The 16,976-nt window shown below is 39.1% G+C and overlaps 2 protein-coding genes, 1 long non-coding RNA gene and 1 other non-coding gene across 6 annotated transcripts; 2 read left to right on the forward strand and 2 right to left on the reverse strand.

The window, feature by feature from the left end:
- Positions 1–562: 562 nt before the first annotated feature.
- Positions 563–4,463, forward strand: LOC120791838. The gene is made up of 6 exons (XR_005707746.1): positions 563–1,953; positions 2,536–2,618; positions 3,233–3,315; positions 3,742–3,875; positions 4,183–4,244; positions 4,335–4,463. It is a non-coding gene; the product is annotated as an uncharacterized LOC120791838 (long non-coding RNA).
- On the forward strand, positions 3,351–3,491 carry LOC120792610. Its single transcript, XR_005707871.1, has one exon. It is a non-coding gene; the product is annotated as a small nucleolar RNA SNORA15 (small nucleolar RNA).
- A 985-nt stretch (positions 4,464–5,448) lies between the features above and the next one.
- LOC120791493 (phosphorylase b kinase gamma catalytic chain, skeletal muscle/heart isoform-like) lies at positions 5,449–10,465 on the reverse strand. Of its 3 annotated transcripts, none has more exons than XM_040129895.1 (9): positions 10,306–10,465; positions 8,955–9,111; positions 8,578–8,627; positions 8,425–8,490; positions 8,154–8,317; positions 6,669–6,759; positions 6,387–6,540; positions 6,065–6,190; positions 5,449–5,715 (listed from the first exon to the last, which is right to left on the reverse strand). In XM_040129895.1, the coding sequence occupies exons 1-9, from the start codon at positions 10,389–10,391 to the stop codon at positions 5,449–5,451; spliced, it is 1,161 nt and encodes a 386-aa protein (XP_039985829.1). In that variant the 5' UTR covers positions 10,392–10,465. The 3 variants fall into 3 exon arrangements, with proteins under 3 accessions (XP_039985829.1, XP_039985827.1, XP_039985826.1); XM_040129893.1 differs by having other exon boundaries at positions 8,578–8,632; positions 8,933–9,111; XM_040129892.1 differs by having other exon boundaries at positions 8,154–8,313; positions 8,421–8,490; positions 8,578–8,632; positions 8,933–9,111.
- A 1,971-nt stretch (positions 10,466–12,436) lies between these two features.
- On the reverse strand, positions 12,437–15,390 carry chchd2 (coiled-coil-helix-coiled-coil-helix domain containing 2). Its single transcript, XM_040129896.1, has 4 exons — positions 15,206–15,390; positions 14,213–14,471; positions 13,263–13,428; positions 12,437–12,873 (listed from the first exon to the last, which is right to left on the reverse strand). Exons 1-4 carry the CDS (start codon positions 15,253–15,255, stop codon positions 12,863–12,865), a joined length of 486 nt encoding a protein of 161 aa, XP_039985830.1. The 5' UTR covers positions 15,256–15,390; the 3' UTR covers positions 12,437–12,862.
- Between the last annotated feature and the right edge of the window lie 1,586 nt (positions 15,391–16,976).

Genomic DNA, 16,976 nt, shown 5'->3' on the forward strand with positions numbered 1-16,976 from the left:
AGCTCATTGGCAGTTATGGCAGTTATGGGTTCATGACCAAGACGTTTCAAAGTGAATCCCATACATGAACTCAATTTCAGGTACAGATGGTTTTCTGTATCTGAAATTCAGTTAATGTAATGTATTTCTTGGATTTATAATAAAAGAATGTTGCTATAATTATGATTTGAGATGAGAACATGCAGGTTACTGAAAAATCATTGTGATCTTTTGATGTAATTATCACAATTTAATTGCATATACTTATACATGAAAAAAAAAATACAACCAAAATAAACATATGTACACTAAAAATAAACCAGTCCAGATTCTGAGATACTGTGAGGAAAGGATAAGAACTAGGCTAAAAGAAATTCTGATTATTAAAAGACAAATGAAGCCAGAACCTATGACATTTAACATGAAGTCAAAACTCACATTGCTGAAAATTATTTATGCAATTAACGTTGCTTTTTAAGAGATTATGTGTTAAATTTTTCATTTCCATAGCAGGATTATAATAATCTCTCAGATATATATCTAACCGCATTCACCGGTAATATCTAAAGTTTTTGGAACAAATATGTAGAACAAATAACACCAGTAACAATGTAGGAAAAAACATAAAATGATATATGTCATTTAATATGTCTATTAAACCATTGCCCCAGTTCATGCTGGGAGGGTTCCCAACACACCAAATGTACCTGCACTCACGTGATCAGCACTCAGCCAATCATATGAATGTTGATCATTGTCTTTAACTCTCTACTAATTTGGCCTTTATTTAAAGTGCAAGCACAAGATAGCATTCAGTATCAACAAAAAAGTCCTCAGACTGCGTTCAAAGAACCAAATGAGCTGGATGAGAATAAACATAATTATTTTAGACTGATACCAGCATGTTAGCCTGAATTAGTTAGACTACATTTGAAGAACAAGGCCCAGGTAATATTAGTTGTTATTTCCTTTTTAATTACGAACCGCATACAAATTTTTAAATAGATGAATTCTAGCTCATTCATAAAGGTATGTGTCCCAGAAGCCCAGTTTTTAAATTTCTTTTCTTTTTTCTTGTGTACACAAGATTTTAAAAAGTAGTTTTTATGTGTGTATAAAAACAAACAGAATTCTAACATTATACTGTATCCAATAAGGATAACTTTTAGACTTCTTAAGTACAGCATACTGTATGTTGCTTTAGTTTATTTATCCAGCTCATTTTATTTAGAAAATATCACAACCAAACTCCAATAAAGTAGTCAATCATGTGAGGAGAAGTGTTAAAGGGAGGTTGGTATATATCCATTTTATTTTAAACCAAGAAGATATAGGATATTTTTTCTGAATTAGTTGCAACATTGTAATATTTAAATAAGTTATAATATTGTGGAGGTAGTATTGTATGCTCAACTGTATGCTGTGTAACTCCTGGTAACTGTTATCAAGTTTATTTATATAGCATAATTGCTCAGAATGAGGTAGAGTCTAACCAACTAGCAGAAATATGAAACAGCAGCGGGTAGGGTTGAAGGGAATAACCCTTTGAGATAACTGGGTTGAGATGCACAGGCTAATAAATCTGAAATTATGATGAGTTGGCAGAATTAGTGGGATAATGAAACGACTGGAATGTTTTTAAAAACACTGAAAGGAAAGTAGGTATACTACATATGCTAGAGGAGGATACGTGATTTGGATGCACAGTGGTTTGAAAATGACTCTGATTTAAATATAGACATATGCTAACAAGACTATGCTAAGACAAGACCTAAAATCAAATTTTGACGAAAAGTATGCATCAGGAATAAGTTTAAGTCTTTTCAGGCCAGATGGTGGCGGTAATGGGCCGAATGCAGTTTGCTAATGCCGTTAAACACTAGAAGAAAAGAGGAAAAGCAAAGACGACGACGAAGAAGAAGAAAAAGAAGGAACTGAAGGTTGCTGGCGACCCACGTTGAAGCTAGTAGCGTGGTGAGTATGTGAAATGTCGCTCTACATTGTCCTGGTTTGCTGTAAACCTTCACTGGGTCCAGAGGAAAAAGTGAGTTTACATGTCAGGCCAGTTTACTTCAGCGAGCAGTCTAAAGGTCTCTGATTCGCTTTTGGATATACACGGGAAAATACGTAAGCCTCTGCAGCCTGGAAAGCATGTGGCTCGACACATGCAGAACTCTAAGGAATGTGGAGGTCTTTCTTTTACTGAGTTTTAGTAAATTAACTGTTAGCTGTGGCGATCCAATGGTATGAGAGGCCATCATAAGTGCAGGGAAATGTTATTTGAATGGACAGGATGTTTCAGTTTGGGCTACAACAGATATCAAGCCTCTGTACACTGGTAAAAGCGTCCTATACTTAGTGCAACTAATTTCAAGAAAAAAATCAAGGCTCCAATGTTTCAAGACTTCCTTAAGTTGTTATTAGGTTTAAAACTTCCTCGGGAGTTGTACCTCGCTGGGGAAATTTTAGAAACCCACTCTGAATGTGTATAAAAAAAGGTTATCATCACAATTATTTGAAGTGTTTGTGCATCTCTGCTTTCCGATCAAATCACAGGACCGACTTTGAGATGTCATGACCTCCAGCCAATTCAACATGGAGGACCCTCCATCCTCAGACACACAGACCATGTGGGAGAGGTGAGGAGACGCGTATAGTCACTGTATCATTATCGTGTATATGTTTCTCATTACCCAGGAGAAGGTGTGCTTAGTCTTTGTCAAGTCAGCAAAGTGAATGACATAGCAAAGGCACATTTTATAGAAAGTAACTAGGAAATAATAATAAGGGCTTCTCTCAGGGTGTCAACCACAGAAAATGGTGGAAGACCAGCCAGGCCACTACTGCTTGCACAAATGTTACATAACCAAAATAATGGACACAACTATAAACTAATAGCTATAATGTTAAGTATAATGTGTAAGAAATATTGCAGCAAGTAACAGAGATATTTCTTAGTTTATAATATATCTCATCCCCCATATTTTACCCATCTCTGGCCATTGTCTTGCCTTTGAACTGTTCAACTCTTGAACCAAATCCACCATCTTTAAATGTTTTGTATGGACACAGATCTCATTAGCCCAAATGTGGCCTCTGGTTTTTGTCAGCTTTTTACCTCCATTATGTTTTCGTACCGATAACAAGCACTTAACAACCCCTTTTGTGCAGCCAAACCTGGATTTAAAAAAAACATCAATGTGTAAAATGAACCTGCTCTGTTACTGAGCTGGTGCGTTCTCTTCTTACATAGAACCGATTCATGTGGAGGATGATCCTTTTGTGACGATGGGATTGTTGATCCTTACCAAGAGCCGAGAGCAAAGACATGGAGAGGTAACTCATCGTTAGTAATAATATCACGTGTGAATGCATGGCTGAATTCTGTGTTACTCTTGAAGTAGTAACTGCAGTCAGACACCATGCTAAATTATTGTTTTCACAAACTGACTCAACAACAGGAGAAGAGTGCGTATTTTGTGCCTCATCCTTTTGTCAGGGTGAATACAGCAACATGTTACTAGCTTGAATATGATAGTTTGTATCTGATTACATCCTACAAGGTTGCAACTAAATATTACTCAATTGATAGACATAGTGATATTAATTCAGATATTTTGATCAGTTAATAATTTAGTCAAACAATAACCACAAGCCACTCTTTAAAAAGCCCTAGTTTGAGCACTGAGTGATTTCTTCTGTGTGTAAAGAATGTATTATTTCAGGAGGCAAATTCATCTCTTATACTTTTTTTTGTTCCAGCATGTATGAAAATATATATTTATGGAGGAGTGCACTAATGCGCGCTCAGTCATGCTGCTGGTCATCGCACGCTGGCCTAAAGAAACAAGGTTGCTACGACTGACCTCCAGGCTGTGAGGAATGGCCTGAGGATGGTATGTTTGTACACTCAGCAATGTTGCACAATGACCTGTAATATGATTGTTATTCATAGCACTGAAAAAGTTGCAGATGAGGCATGGCTGAATTCTGTACCAGCTGGTCCGTGCTGGATATAGTCAGACACCATGCAAAAGTGTCATCTCATTTCTACTAAATGACAGGATGAGTGCTGCCCCGCGCCTCATCCAGCTGTACGGGAATGAGTACAGTGATGCACTGGGAAGTCGGAGATGCTGCCCAGCCAGAGTTTCTGTTGGTTTTGGATTGATTTTTCTTCTTCTGTTCTTCTCAATTCTGCAGAGCAACCTGTGTCTGCTTCTGAAGTGGGGCTGCGGGAAAATTTGTCAACTCCTTTGCTCATGGTAACGACATGAAAATGAAAAGTCAAAGTAACTTATCACACTGTGTGATTGCTAAACTACATTTTTTTCTTTTTGCTTTTTCACCCACAGCTCCATAATGGAAAGCCACATCTTGTGCCAGAAAGTAGTGCTCCAGGCCCTTGGATGAGTTAAACTAAAGATGTTGTGGATGTCAATGTACCTCATTCTTTTATAATAAACTTGTAACCGTCTTCAGAATGGGTCTGTTTTGGTTTATCGTTGTAGGAGAAAAGCATTATTAAAAAAAGCATGACAAAAAGTTGACACCTTTCAAATAACAGGACTTGGAATTTAAATGAAATGCAAGTTTTAATAAATAAATTTGATAACATACATTTGAAATGTTATCATCTTTAAAACTTCCCTTGAAGCTGTTACCAGTACAGTACATCCTGCATCATGATCAAAGAGCCACACAGTCCACAAAAATTTAAGTCAATGCCATTTCAAGTATGCAGGTTCACTGTTTCATATTCCAGTCAGTTATATTATGTCAGTTATTTCCACACGTTTTGCATTAGCTGCTAAGCCGCTGTTTCACAGTGCGAATAAAACAACTTTATAATGAAAAGAGTAACATGTTATTCCAGGGAGTCATTTTTACAACCAGAAATCAATCAATTCTGTGAACGTGATCATTTAAAATTGATATTTATATTCTAATGTTGAAAAGTGCATTAGAACCCTTTTCTGTTCCATACATTAAAAGATCCGGTGGAAACCATGGGTCCACTTTTGAAACACGGAGATTGTTGCATTGTGTTAAGGAGTCTGTCTCTGATAAGAGAGTGGCTGTTGACACCACAAGCATCAACAAAATAATAATTCAGAATTTTCCACAGCATATACAGTCGAGAACTGCCTCATTTAAAATTAAATACTTTGTCAAAAACTTTTTTCCTACCTTTATGACAGCAGGCAAAATGTTAAAACAGTGGTAAATCTTCTTACTGGCAGTGTTCCAGATGCTTTGTTTGCCACACTGTAGTAATGAATACTGCTTTTAAAATTCATTAGAGAATATGCTGCCCACCTTACATAAATTAACCTTGTCTGGTGATAATCAGTCAGGTTTTACCAGCTCATTTCTTTCATACAATAGGCAAAGTTATGAAAAGCCACTTAGCGTACAAGTGTATCCCCATTAAGCTCTAGGAGATCTGCCATGAGGAACACATGCTGGTTACCAGATGTGGTGGATCGACTCATCTGCCTCCCCGGCTATCGACAGCAGGATGGCCTTGGGAGTGTTCTCGAAAAGTGCTGCTCTGTTCTGAGTTTGGCCCTTCTTGACCCAGTGGCCGTAGATCTTGAACGCACAGGCGTCGATGAGCTTGCGGATGGGCTTGACAGAGTATGGGTCGCTCTTGATCACCTCCTTGGTGACGGGCTTGGCACGGCGGTAGTTGCAGTAGATCCTCATTGTGGCGAGCACAGTCATGCAAATGACCTGATGGAGAAAGTTCAGTAAAGGTCACAGGGCGGTAAGTATTTTTATTATTAATCATGATCCCAGGGAATTAAATGGCTGGACTGGTAGTTTTCCATGTTTTGGCTCATTAACTGCATGTTGTTTATATTATAGATGACCACCTTACAAAGTGTAGACATTAAAATAAATACACCAGTAAATAGTAGAATAAAGGATTGTATGAATAAATAACACAATAAATAAAACATGTTTCCAGAAAATCCATCCTGCATGACGAAAGGTAAGAACACTATCTAAACTTTTTGAAAATTGCTGAATGTAAGTGACAACTAGAAAAACAGGTTTTCCAAAATCTCCTTTATCTCACCTTGAAGCGCCTGTATGGACTGAACTGTCGCACTTCATCCACCACATACTGTGAAAAGAAGGAGTGGTTGAGAACATCTGTGGCTGTGTAACGCTGCTTTGGGTCCACCACCAGCATCCGAGCGATCTGAAGAAACCACATGGAGAAGTTTTATTAATTCTTGTGTAAGTAACACCTTACTCCAACGTCGCCAATTGTCATAAGTGATACCAATACTCAGTCAGTTAAGGTTGGAAGGGTCAAGATGTCTTTGATCATTTGATTCTTTCATTTTACTAAGCCACACCAGGAAAAAGTAGAGGTGGGGGGAAAAAAAGATTACCAAATCTTTGACAGTGTCCGAGCGGTCGCCCCATTCTGGTGACGAGAAGTCGTATGTCCCGGCCAAGATCATACGCAGCATCAGCATCTGTTTCCTGTGCCAAAAGGGCGGAGAGCCTGCAAGCAGCGTGTACATGATGACCCCTGAGCTCCATCTGCAAACATAAACCAGAAGACAACCAGGCTTATAAAGTGCCTTCATTATTGCTTACATATAATTCAGTTTATATATATGTGATGCAGAGATGGCCTTCCGCTGTGGTTTCAGCCTCTGGGCACTCACATGTCCACAGCAGTCCCATATCCTTCATGTCCAGCGTCCATGGAGCACTCGATGATCTCAGGAGCGAGGTAACCAGGGGTCCCACACACCTCTGCATTACAGACAGGTCCAAATGGAAACTTTAATTTACTGTTAAACATAACGTGTCTCTTGGGACCATTCAAATCTTTTCATGAGCTGTAAAACTATCTGGGCCCTGGCAGTGAAAATTATAAGGGGATATTACATGTGAACAAGTTGTTTTATTGTGTAAAATGGCCTCGTTCACACAGAGTGAAAACTACTTCTCAGAGAGCAATTTAATCTTACGGGTAGGGGTGAAAAGAGTATTAAAATCGCTCAGTTGGGCAGAATATTACTCCAATAGAAGTAAAATTACTTTTGGAAAACTACTCCAATGAAAGTAAATTAATTGCTCTATTCAAGTAGCAATGACAAAAGGTCATGTAAAAGCGCTAATGCCGCCTCCTGCTGATCATAACCACCCTGATAAAATAATAATTATCATGTGTATCTATATAACCAGAGATTACAAAGTGCTTAACAGGAGGGGGAAGAAAACAAGAAAAACAACATGCAACCATTTCTTCTCCAGAACAATAATGCTGTCAAACCGAGAACTGCCTTCACTAAAAAACAGTTTTTCCTATGTGGGTGAGCAAAACCTGTGTACTATAAAGGCATAAAAAAAGAGACTAGGTTTTAATTCCTTTCTAAGAAAAAGTAGTTTGGCAAATTACTAAATAAAATAATGACTTACATAAAATACCTCACCTGCTCAAATACAGTAAGTTGAGTACTAATAATTAGTTACTTTCCACATCTTCAAGTGGGTTCAGTCCAACTAGAAAATCAGTGTATAATAACAGCTATAATATCTTCCTATCACATTTGAGTAAATGGTAATAAATTATTCCCCTCACTCTGCTTTTAGACAGTCATTTTGATGGAAACCTTCCCATTATGCGCTGCAAAGTAACTGTAGATAAGGAAGTAGCTAATATCACATGCACATCACATATTGTGTTTACCAACTAAGCAAAATTATAAGATGATGTACAGCTTCGTTGGACATCTGACTTGCCAGTTCTGTTTGGAAAGGTCAATGTGCACCAGGCGTCTGGGACCACGGCCAATAGATCTGAGTGTCCTGTTGCATCTTAACCTTTGTAAGGGCAGCTAAGCGAGAGAGGAGCATGTTGTGCAACCAGACTCAGATTCTCCACCGACCACCAGCAGCTGGTGTGCTGAAAAGTGCACGGTGGGTTGAAAACATAGTAACTTTCTTGGAGCAGGACGCTTGGCAAGTCCTCAACTGAAAATGCCAAGGAAGGAATTTCTGCTGTATTCGTGTTTAGTTGTTGGTCAACCCCTGATACTGTTCAGTGCTTTCAGACAGAGTGAGTGATTTGGACCATGTAGCGGTCAACTGAGATTATTAACAGTTCAGAAAAACACTTATAATTTGTGCTGGCTCTAACTGACCTTTGAGCTTCTGTGCCCCCTGCATTTGCACAGCGAAGCCAAAGTCGGTGAGTTTGATGTTCACGTTGTCATCTAAAAGGATGTTCTCAGGCTTCAGGTCCCGGTGGACGATGTTCTGAGCATGGAGAAACTGGACCACCTCCAGCAGAGAACGCATGATCTTCCTGAAACCGACACACGCCAAACTCTTTCAAGGTCTTTAAAAGATTAGGAAAATTCATCTCGTTTGTCTTAGCAAGGAGTCAAATAGTGAAACAGCACGCTCACTGACCTGGTTTCCTTCTCACTCAGAGTAACTCTCTCTGTGAGGTAGTCAAAAAGTTCACCCCTCTTCATCCTGGGTGAAAGAAAATGAAACTTTTGAACAGCTGCTGCTTTTCAGTTTGAAACTTAGTCATGTAAAAACTTGAGATCTGACGCTTACAGGTCAAAAACCAAGAAGAAGAAGGCTTTGGACTCATAGCAGTCTTTGAGCTGAACTGGAGAGGAGAGATAGATTTGAGGCACATTGTGTATTGAATCAAGACAAGCAAAAGAAAGAGGCCTTAAATTCATCAGATAATGTGGATCAGTTGGGAGCAAATTCCAAAACACTTCACGGCTGACCTCTTCAGCAGGTTAGTGGGACAAAAGCCAAACAAACTCTCTTTGCTCTGTGTAAGAAGCTGTGAGTTTTGTAAGACTACTATTCTGGCCCAGACTCTATCCGATTAAAATGTTTTAATACAGCTCCTGATGCCAACTGTTTTATTTCACGCCTGTGTGGGGAATGTGCTCACTGATGTTGTTCTGTCCGCAGACTTTCTTGAGGATGTCGATCTCCTTCGTCGTCGCCTCTCTGATCTCCTCGATCTCCTGCGGAGTCGTCTTATCCGAGGGGGTGATGTCGATGATCTTCACTGCGTACTCCTGAGACGTCAGTTTGTCGATGCAGCGGCGCACCACACTGCTCACTCCCCTTAGGAAGAGAAGAACACACCGGCCTTCTTATCTACAGCTTTGTCGGTTTACTTATTTCGTGACAGGTTTTCAAAGGAAACATATTTGTGTCCCTTAGTCAGGAATTTCAAAAAATACCTGAAAGTTTATGTGATAATTGTTGGATGTTTCTTTCATCTTTTTTGGTGACAAAATCCAAACCAAATGTTTCACACACTCAGACTAAGGAAAGGTACCATTCCAGATGTTTTTATAGCATCTGATCAGTCTGGCAGACTAAGTATAAACAGTGAGGAATGTGTCCTCCAGGGTAATAGATAATGTATTAATACACATCACTTGCTTTTTGTCTTGTTTATCATCAAAAACAGCAAAAACATGAAGCCAATTAAATTCTAAACTCATTATTGTAATTGTCCATCTTTTCTCATGTATAGAGAGTGTGATTTCATAAGAGAAACTTAAAGGTGACCAGTATAAAGAAACTAAACTAACTCTCCGTCCCCTGTGTGTGCAGCTGACGGAGCCATGTGAAGAACTCTAGCATCTGAGCACATTGTCCACATCCGGTGACCTCATGACCTGCATGTGAGAAAGGGAGTGAAATTACATAATCTGTCAGCCCGGGCCGCTCTCAACACTAAACGTTTCGTCCAAAACATGCTGAAGTTGATGAACGCAGCCTCCTCCAACACTGTGGTTTACGTCACAGCACCACCGCCTGGCAGATGGCGGGGAATGACAATGAGCAGGCTCTGGCACTGCTGTCATTTCTCAGGGACTTCTGGGAAACTTCAGGGGAAAACCACACAGCTTGTTTTTGTACTGTCAACATACCAACAAGGATACTTGTTGAAACTGGAGTCTCCGCCAAATAAACATTACTCATGTGTAACATTACCATGACAGTGGCATGAATTTTTCCATTTTTCTATTCCTATTCCTTTAAAATGAAGCAAGCTAATATATCAAATATATTTGCATTCCCAGACCAGTTAAAAAAAAGCATGTTTTTCTTTGCCTCATTTTAATAATTTTAAAGTCTCAAAGAAATTAAATTGTCCAGTAAATCTCCAGGAGAAAAAAAAAAATCTAAAGATGAGAGGAGTCTCATGACTCCTGAGATTTTGCTTACGACCGTTGTGGGGGTCCCGACGCCCCGACCCCCCCCCCCCTTCAGGCTATATTATGGACCTGTGCTTTGTGAACATACCTTCCCAGAATCTCCTTGGGGTCATACTTGTCGTAGAACTCCTCTTTATATCTGACCGCGTCAGGGATCTCCTCCTCTTTGGTCATGGTGGAGTGATGCTGGTTCACCACCAAGGTTGCAAAACTGCTCTCCTCTTGCAGCCCTCAACAGGCTGCCGACAGAAAAGAGGTTCCGAAGGGCAACCTGCCTTTTCCACTGGCACAACTCTGCCGTAGGTGTGAAGTAAATGAACACGTCTGAAGAAGATAATTGGGAGGCATTGGTGGAAGGAGCATTCAGGCGATTTACTGATGTAAAAATATTCCATTACAAGGAGAAACAAGTCCATGATTTAAAATCTCACTAAAGGAAAAGGACTGAACTATCATCAGCAAAATGTACTTAAAATATCAAATGTGAGGATTGGCTGCTTTTCTGTTTAATATCATTGTAAATTAAACTGAATGGATTTTGGATGCTGGTCGGACGAAACAAGCCATTTGAAGACATCACCTCTCTCTGCTCTGAATAACTGTGAAGGATATTTTTTAACATTTCATAGACGAATCAGTTTATTGAATAAATGAGAAAATAATTTGTGGACTAATTGATTATAATGGAAATAATCAGTAATTGCAGCTCTGGCTACTTTTAATACTTTTGGGTAGATTAATCTGTAACAATACATCAAGTTTCATAAAATGATTATATTTTTTAAATGTAAAACCTAATCTGCAAAGTGACTAATAATTATTAACAGTTGTAGTGGAGCAAAAAGTACAATATTTTCCTCCGTAATGTAGTGGAGTAGAGGCATAAACGAGCATGGAACTAAAGTGTCTCAATATTGTTCCTGAGTAAATTTTATGTAAATGTGAAATTGATATGTTAGATTTAAATTCTCTACTAACTAATGTTACGAACACTTGGAAAACCGCAGTCTACTTTTATTTCACACTGTCATTGAGACTAGGGACTAAATTGTTCTCTGTACTACCGACATTGTTCTAATTCTCTTCCCCTGGAACAAACGCAATAACAGGTGACAGAATTCTCATCTGAATATTTATAAGCTCATTTCACATCTTAAAAAGTCTGACAAATAACTGTAAAAACAAAAGAAAACCAACTCATGAGACTAGCTACATAGATAAGATGAGGTATCCACCTACTGTATGTGAGCAGGACTCTCCTGTGGCGCATGGATTTAATTTAAACGACTGACTTCAGGCACATTTCACCTTCTCCTTATAATGAAAGGGATTAATAGGGGATCATGTTGCCTTTATCAGTGTTGATGGTACTAGTACTTACTGCTCACGGGTTTTTGTAAAATTACAGTAAGATGTCAGATCTGTCTCAGGCATTTTGCTTGTGACAGGATCAAATAAGTGAACAAACTTTTTTGGACCTAGATAACAAGTTCTCATCCCGGACTTAATGTCATACCCGACATATTGCCGGGTGTATACTAATAAAGCAATGTGCCACAGCGTATTAACTGGATCTCCCCCTCAATCTCTGTCACTATTTGACCTTTTGTGGGCTCCAACAAAGTAATAGAGCTTACATTAAAAAAAAAAGAAAGATAAAGGAAAAAAAATGTGGATCACTCACCGTATTATGTACCGGTCAGTCCCTGACATGCCATCATCAATACTGGGTCTGTTCACTAAGTGTAAGAGGACGAACAAAGAGGCCCAGTCAAGCGCCGGTGCTGTCGAGGCTTAGTGGGGCCGCTCCTGCCATTGCAAAGGGTGAGCTCTAATGTCAGATGCCAAAAATAAATTGTTGCTTCTGCAGCAGCAGAAGCAGCAGCAGCAGCACCACCACCACCACCACCTCCACCTCCACCACACTCTGAACGTGTGGACACAAAAACCAGATCCATGAAATAACACCCCGCAGCTCTCTTGCTCTCACCAGCAGACACTTAGAGACAGGGCTGCCCTAAGTTACCAACCGGACTTCACATGCAACGTTCAGTCTGTGAATTTGCAATGAAGTTGGAGTGACATGACAGGTGCTCTGTAGCTTCAAGTCTAATTAAAGAATCAGCATGTAAAGTTAGAAATGTTTCTTGAAGAGTCCAGTGTAATAATGTGCTCGGTCTGGGCAGGCAGTCAAATACATCATCACACATCACAGTGCATTCATGATCCAAGTGCTTTATTATTTTTAAACCTAAACTTCTTACAATAAAACTGTGGACATCTACGATCCAGAAGATGGAACCTGGTTATTTCACAAGTTATCATGATCTACTACTGCAGTTCACCTTCCAATACATGAGAGGAAGCTTAAGTTACAAGCACGGAAGCTGATGAAAAACTTTGACAACTGAAATCAACTCAAAACATGTGACACCAAAATATATAAACATTATTTATAAGACCATAATTACAAGCTCCACAGCACTCTCCAGAGAAATGAATACAATTATGTTGTCTGATTATAATCAAATGTCAAAATAAAGCATGTTTATTGATCTCTTGTGAATCACACCCTCTTAGTATCCAGTAAAGTTGCTTATTGCAGGATGTGCGTGCTCTTCACCCTCCAGGTTTTTGTCTCTGTCTCATGACAAACCTGTGGAGAAGAAAGAGTTTAATCAAGTTGTCATCTTGTCCATCATTTATAATTACCCCTTTTTGCATATTAAAAATCATACAATACAGGAAAGAAAAAAAGCTGATTATATGAAGCATTCAGAGAACCTTAAAGGCTACTGCTCCCTATGGCCACACTGGGTATTGCAGCACATTACAAAAGAACCATTTCGAGCACAGTGCTCATGCAAAGGCTCCTTCTTTGAAAGTGTTAAATCAAGTATAAAAGTATGGCAAACAGCAAGAGCAAGACTGCAGAGGCAATGTATTGATTTGATATAAAATAAGAGCAAGGATAAAACTTAAACCTAAACTAAAATTATGATATAATTACATTAGTGGCCCAAGATATAAAAACCTTTCACTTACCGTTACCAAACCTGCACTGTTTGAGCACCTCACTGAAGCCCTCGCAGAGTTTGAGGTCGCTCTGGTTTTGGGCACACTCCACGAACTGTTTGAGCTCGTAGGAGCAGGCCTGCTGCTGCTGCTGAGGGGCCTCCTGCTGGTACATGGGCTGAGCCTGGTACGGTTCCTGAAATACACAAGGCAGATGATGGGATTATTCACACATCTACTGTACAGATAGTGTTTCAAGAGCGGGTTCATTCGAATAATGAAAAGCAACTGCAGGTTTTCCCAAACAGACCTTTCTGTGTAAACATCAATCATTTGTTTCAATTTGTAACACAATGTTAAAAAGTGACATCTCCTGTCAATACTACCAGAAAAATGTACCACTTCTAGTATAAAATGCTGAAACACCAAACACAGTGATATATCTGACAAATGTCAAAATGTCCCGTATGCCAAGATATGACATATGGTTTAGGCTTACATGAGTTTAATTTTTTATATAAACACCGGCAAGGAAGAGACCATAGTGAAATCAGTTCGCACACAAATACCTCAATACCTCTGCGGATATACCCATGTAAAGGTAAGATAATTACATACATTTAATCTGCTTTTTTATTTATTTTTTTTTACATCAGTTAATGAAATGACTCGATTACAACAGGTTAACTACTTGCAATTTTAGTTGCAGAAAAACTGTTGCACCATCTTCACAAAATATATTTTTCCTCCACCACTAGACATGCAGGTAAATTAATCCACCTCTAAAGAAAGAAAGATAACCTAGTTAACATGTGTAAATGATAGTTGCAATAATCATAATATTTCTCTAACCTGATTATTGTTTATTCGACTCAGTTATTACAGTGCATGTAATTGCACACTTATTCTTTGTTACTGATGACCTACCTACCATGTGTCAGAGACACTAATCTGCCCTGATGCTATTACAGTTTATTCACCTGGTATGTGACGTCAGGCCTGGCAGGCTCCGATTGTCCTCCACTGAAGGCTCCAGTCATGGCGTGCCCGAGGGTGTGTCCTACTGCAGAGCCCACTGCCACACCGGCGGCTGTAGTCGCCATCTGGGCAAACATACCCGGCTGCTTAGGTGCTGCAGCTGGAGCACCTACAGCAGACGGGGGAGCCTGCATTGGAACCGGGGCATGCGAGGGAGGGGGTGCCGCCCTGGCCATAGGTGGTGGCGATGGTGGTGCACGCCTTTGAAAAGGAAATTTTTTTAAATGCTCAATCCAAACACAATCAGCAAATGACACCACCTGTATTTACTGATACCATTTTTTTTCTCATTTTTTTTGTATTCTAACTTCCGACGTTATTAACTTCAAACATCAAGTTCATTTGTAGATTAATTTCATACTTTTGAGAAGACCACAGCACTCACGAATGATATATATTCAAAAAAAAAAATTAAGTGCTGTGCAATGTGATAAACCATTAGAAAATATCAGTGCTATAACAAGTTAGTGTGAAAAGTGTTTGTGTCTGTGGCAAATGGGGTCGCTTTAGGTCACTATTTTGAGAGTTTCTGTGGTTAATTTGGCAATAAAATCATATTACAATATGACGTATCTTCAGTTCTTTCGTGTAATACACTGATCTAAACTAGACGTGGGTAATATGGTTAAGTATCAGATGAACACATATTTAGTAATGGGGATATGATGGCAAAAAAGTTTGAGGTTTGCTGTTCACGTAACAAATGACCTTCATCCCTTTTATCAACGACTTTGAATTAAAAAACAGTTTCAAGGCATTTGAACGTACAAAAATAATAATTATATGTTAGCTGTAGCTGTTTATGCCAGGTTATTGGCTAAAATACGGTACCGTAACGTTACCTAAAGTCGCTAGCATGTTCGCTAAACGACACAGTATCCCCACTACGTCTCAACAACTTTAACTGACAAATAACATTAAATACTAAATGTTACCTGGCGGGAGGGGGCATCCTGGATGTTCGGCTTCTGCTTCCTCTCGGCATTTTTTTTAAATGATTAGTTTATTTATTGGTTTTATGGTTGATAAACACAGACGCAGGGTTCAATTGCTGTCACGCTAATTCGACCTTTGGCTAATCCGGAACTTTCCATGTGTTGCATCATTTGTCTCCCGGGTAACTTCCTGTATGACGGAACCAACGGGGGTGCTTCCATCAGCTACAGGTATTTTTTGTCATGTAACTCATTAACTGAACTCCCCTAATGTTTTTTAAGATCAAGATCCATTTTAATATTCTAAATGCGAATTACATCTACCATAGCAATGTATTTTTAACTGGTGTAACCACGAAAGTTTCCCCATATTTGAATGTCAGACATTACAGTAAAATTATTTATAAAAAGTTAACTGTAGGCTGCTTTTACCAGTTAACTCTTACTGTTTTAGACAAGGTCTGAGTTTAAATTGTGGTCATTTGTTGTAAAGTCGTGTTTTATCGAATTGCCCCATTTTGTCAATTAATTAACAAATACAAAACCTACAGTACGGTGGTATTAATCCATCATAGAAGTACTGTAAGGCAATTATTTTCAAATTTGAATACATCTTCAATTATTTTATTTAATAAATAATGAAAACTGCATCATTATTCCCTGAAACTCAAATTAACATATTCTAAGTGCTTGTTTTTTCTGACCAGCTGTCAAGAACATGAAGATGAGTTTACTTTCAGAGAAAACCAGCAAATATTCACGTGAGAATCTGGAAAAAGTTCATTTTTGGCATTTTGTTTAAAAAATGACTCCAATGATTAATCAAAACTCATCATCAAAATTGTTGATTAATTTTCTGTTAATCAACTAACTGTTACTCAAGTAATTATTTCAGCTCTAGAGTACTGGTTGGTTTCTGGGTGCCTTACACTGACATGTATGGTGGAAGTCAACAGGAGCCCAACAACAAATTTTTGCCCTGGGTCTCCTTAGCAGGTTAATTTTATTTATTATGTTATGCATTTATCATATCACCCGATCATGTGGCAGCAGTGCAATGCAAAAAATCAGCCAAGAACAGAAATCTGAGGCTGCAGTGGGAACAGGCTCACCACAACTGGACAGTTGAGGAATGGAAAAATGTAGTCCGGTCTGATGAATCTGGATTTCTGCTGAGGCACACAGATGGTAGGGTCAGAATTTGGCTTCAACAGCGTGAATCCATGGACCCAACCTACCTAGTGTAAACAGTCCAGGCTGGTGGTGCTGGTGTAATAGTGTGGGGAATGTTTTCTTGGCTCGGCCCTTTAATACCAATCAATCATGGTTTGAATGCCACAGTCTGTCAGAGTTTTGTTGCTGACCATGTTCATCCCTTTCTGTCCACAATTCACCATCTTCTAATGGCTACTTCCAGCAAGATAATGCACCACGTCATAAAGCAAAAGTCATCTCAAACTGGTTTCATGAACATGACAATCAGTTAAGTGAATTTCAATGGCCTCCCCAGTCACCAGATCTGAATCCAACATGGACCAGAATCAACATCTTGTGGAATCAATGCCGCGAAGGACTGAGGCTGTTTTGAGAGCAAAGGGAGGCCCTACCCATTAGTAGTGTGGTGTTCCTAATAAATCGCTCAGTGAGTGCATATTGAGTACTGCAACAGTGTTGAAAAATGATGTAGCATGCATGCTCATCTCACATTGTGCTTCAGATGCATCTTTTGAACTACACATGTACCGTGTGACTGATTCACACCACTTAATCA

Source organism: Xiphias gladius, chromosome 7 (genome assembly GCF_016859285.1).
Source record: "Xiphias gladius isolate SHS-SW01 ecotype Sanya breed wild chromosome 7, ASM1685928v1, whole genome shotgun sequence".
Lineage (NCBI taxonomy): Eukaryota > Metazoa > Chordata > Actinopteri > Istiophoriformes > Xiphiidae > Xiphias > Xiphias gladius.

Excerpts from the sequence above, each read along its gene's own strand:
- LOC120791493 (XM_040129893.1), bottom strand. The coding sequence starts at position 10,391 with ATGACCAAAGAGGAGGAGATCCCTGACGCGGTCAGATATAAAGAGGAG. Across the intron at positions 8,633-8,932 it reads CTGCGGACAGAACAACATCA|TTCAGCTCAAAGACTGCTAT; the intron begins GTGAGCACATTC and ends TCTCCTCTCCAG. Across the intron at positions 5,716-6,064 it reads GTCCATACAGGCGCTTCAAG|GTCATTTGCATGACTGTGCT; the intron begins GTGAGATAAAGG and ends TTTCTCCATCAG.
- chchd2 (XM_040129896.1), bottom strand. The coding sequence starts at position 15,255 with ATGCCGAGAGGAAGCAGAAGCCGAACATCCAGGATGCCCCCTCCCGCC. Across the intron at positions 14,472-15,205 it reads AGGATGCCCCCTCCCGCCAG|GCGTGCACCACCATCGCCAC; the intron begins GTAACATTTAGT and ends TCCTTTTCAAAG. Across the intron at positions 13,429-14,212 it reads GGCCTGACGTCACATACCAG|GAACCGTACCAGGCTCAGCC; the intron begins GTGAATAAACTG and ends TGTGTATTTCAG.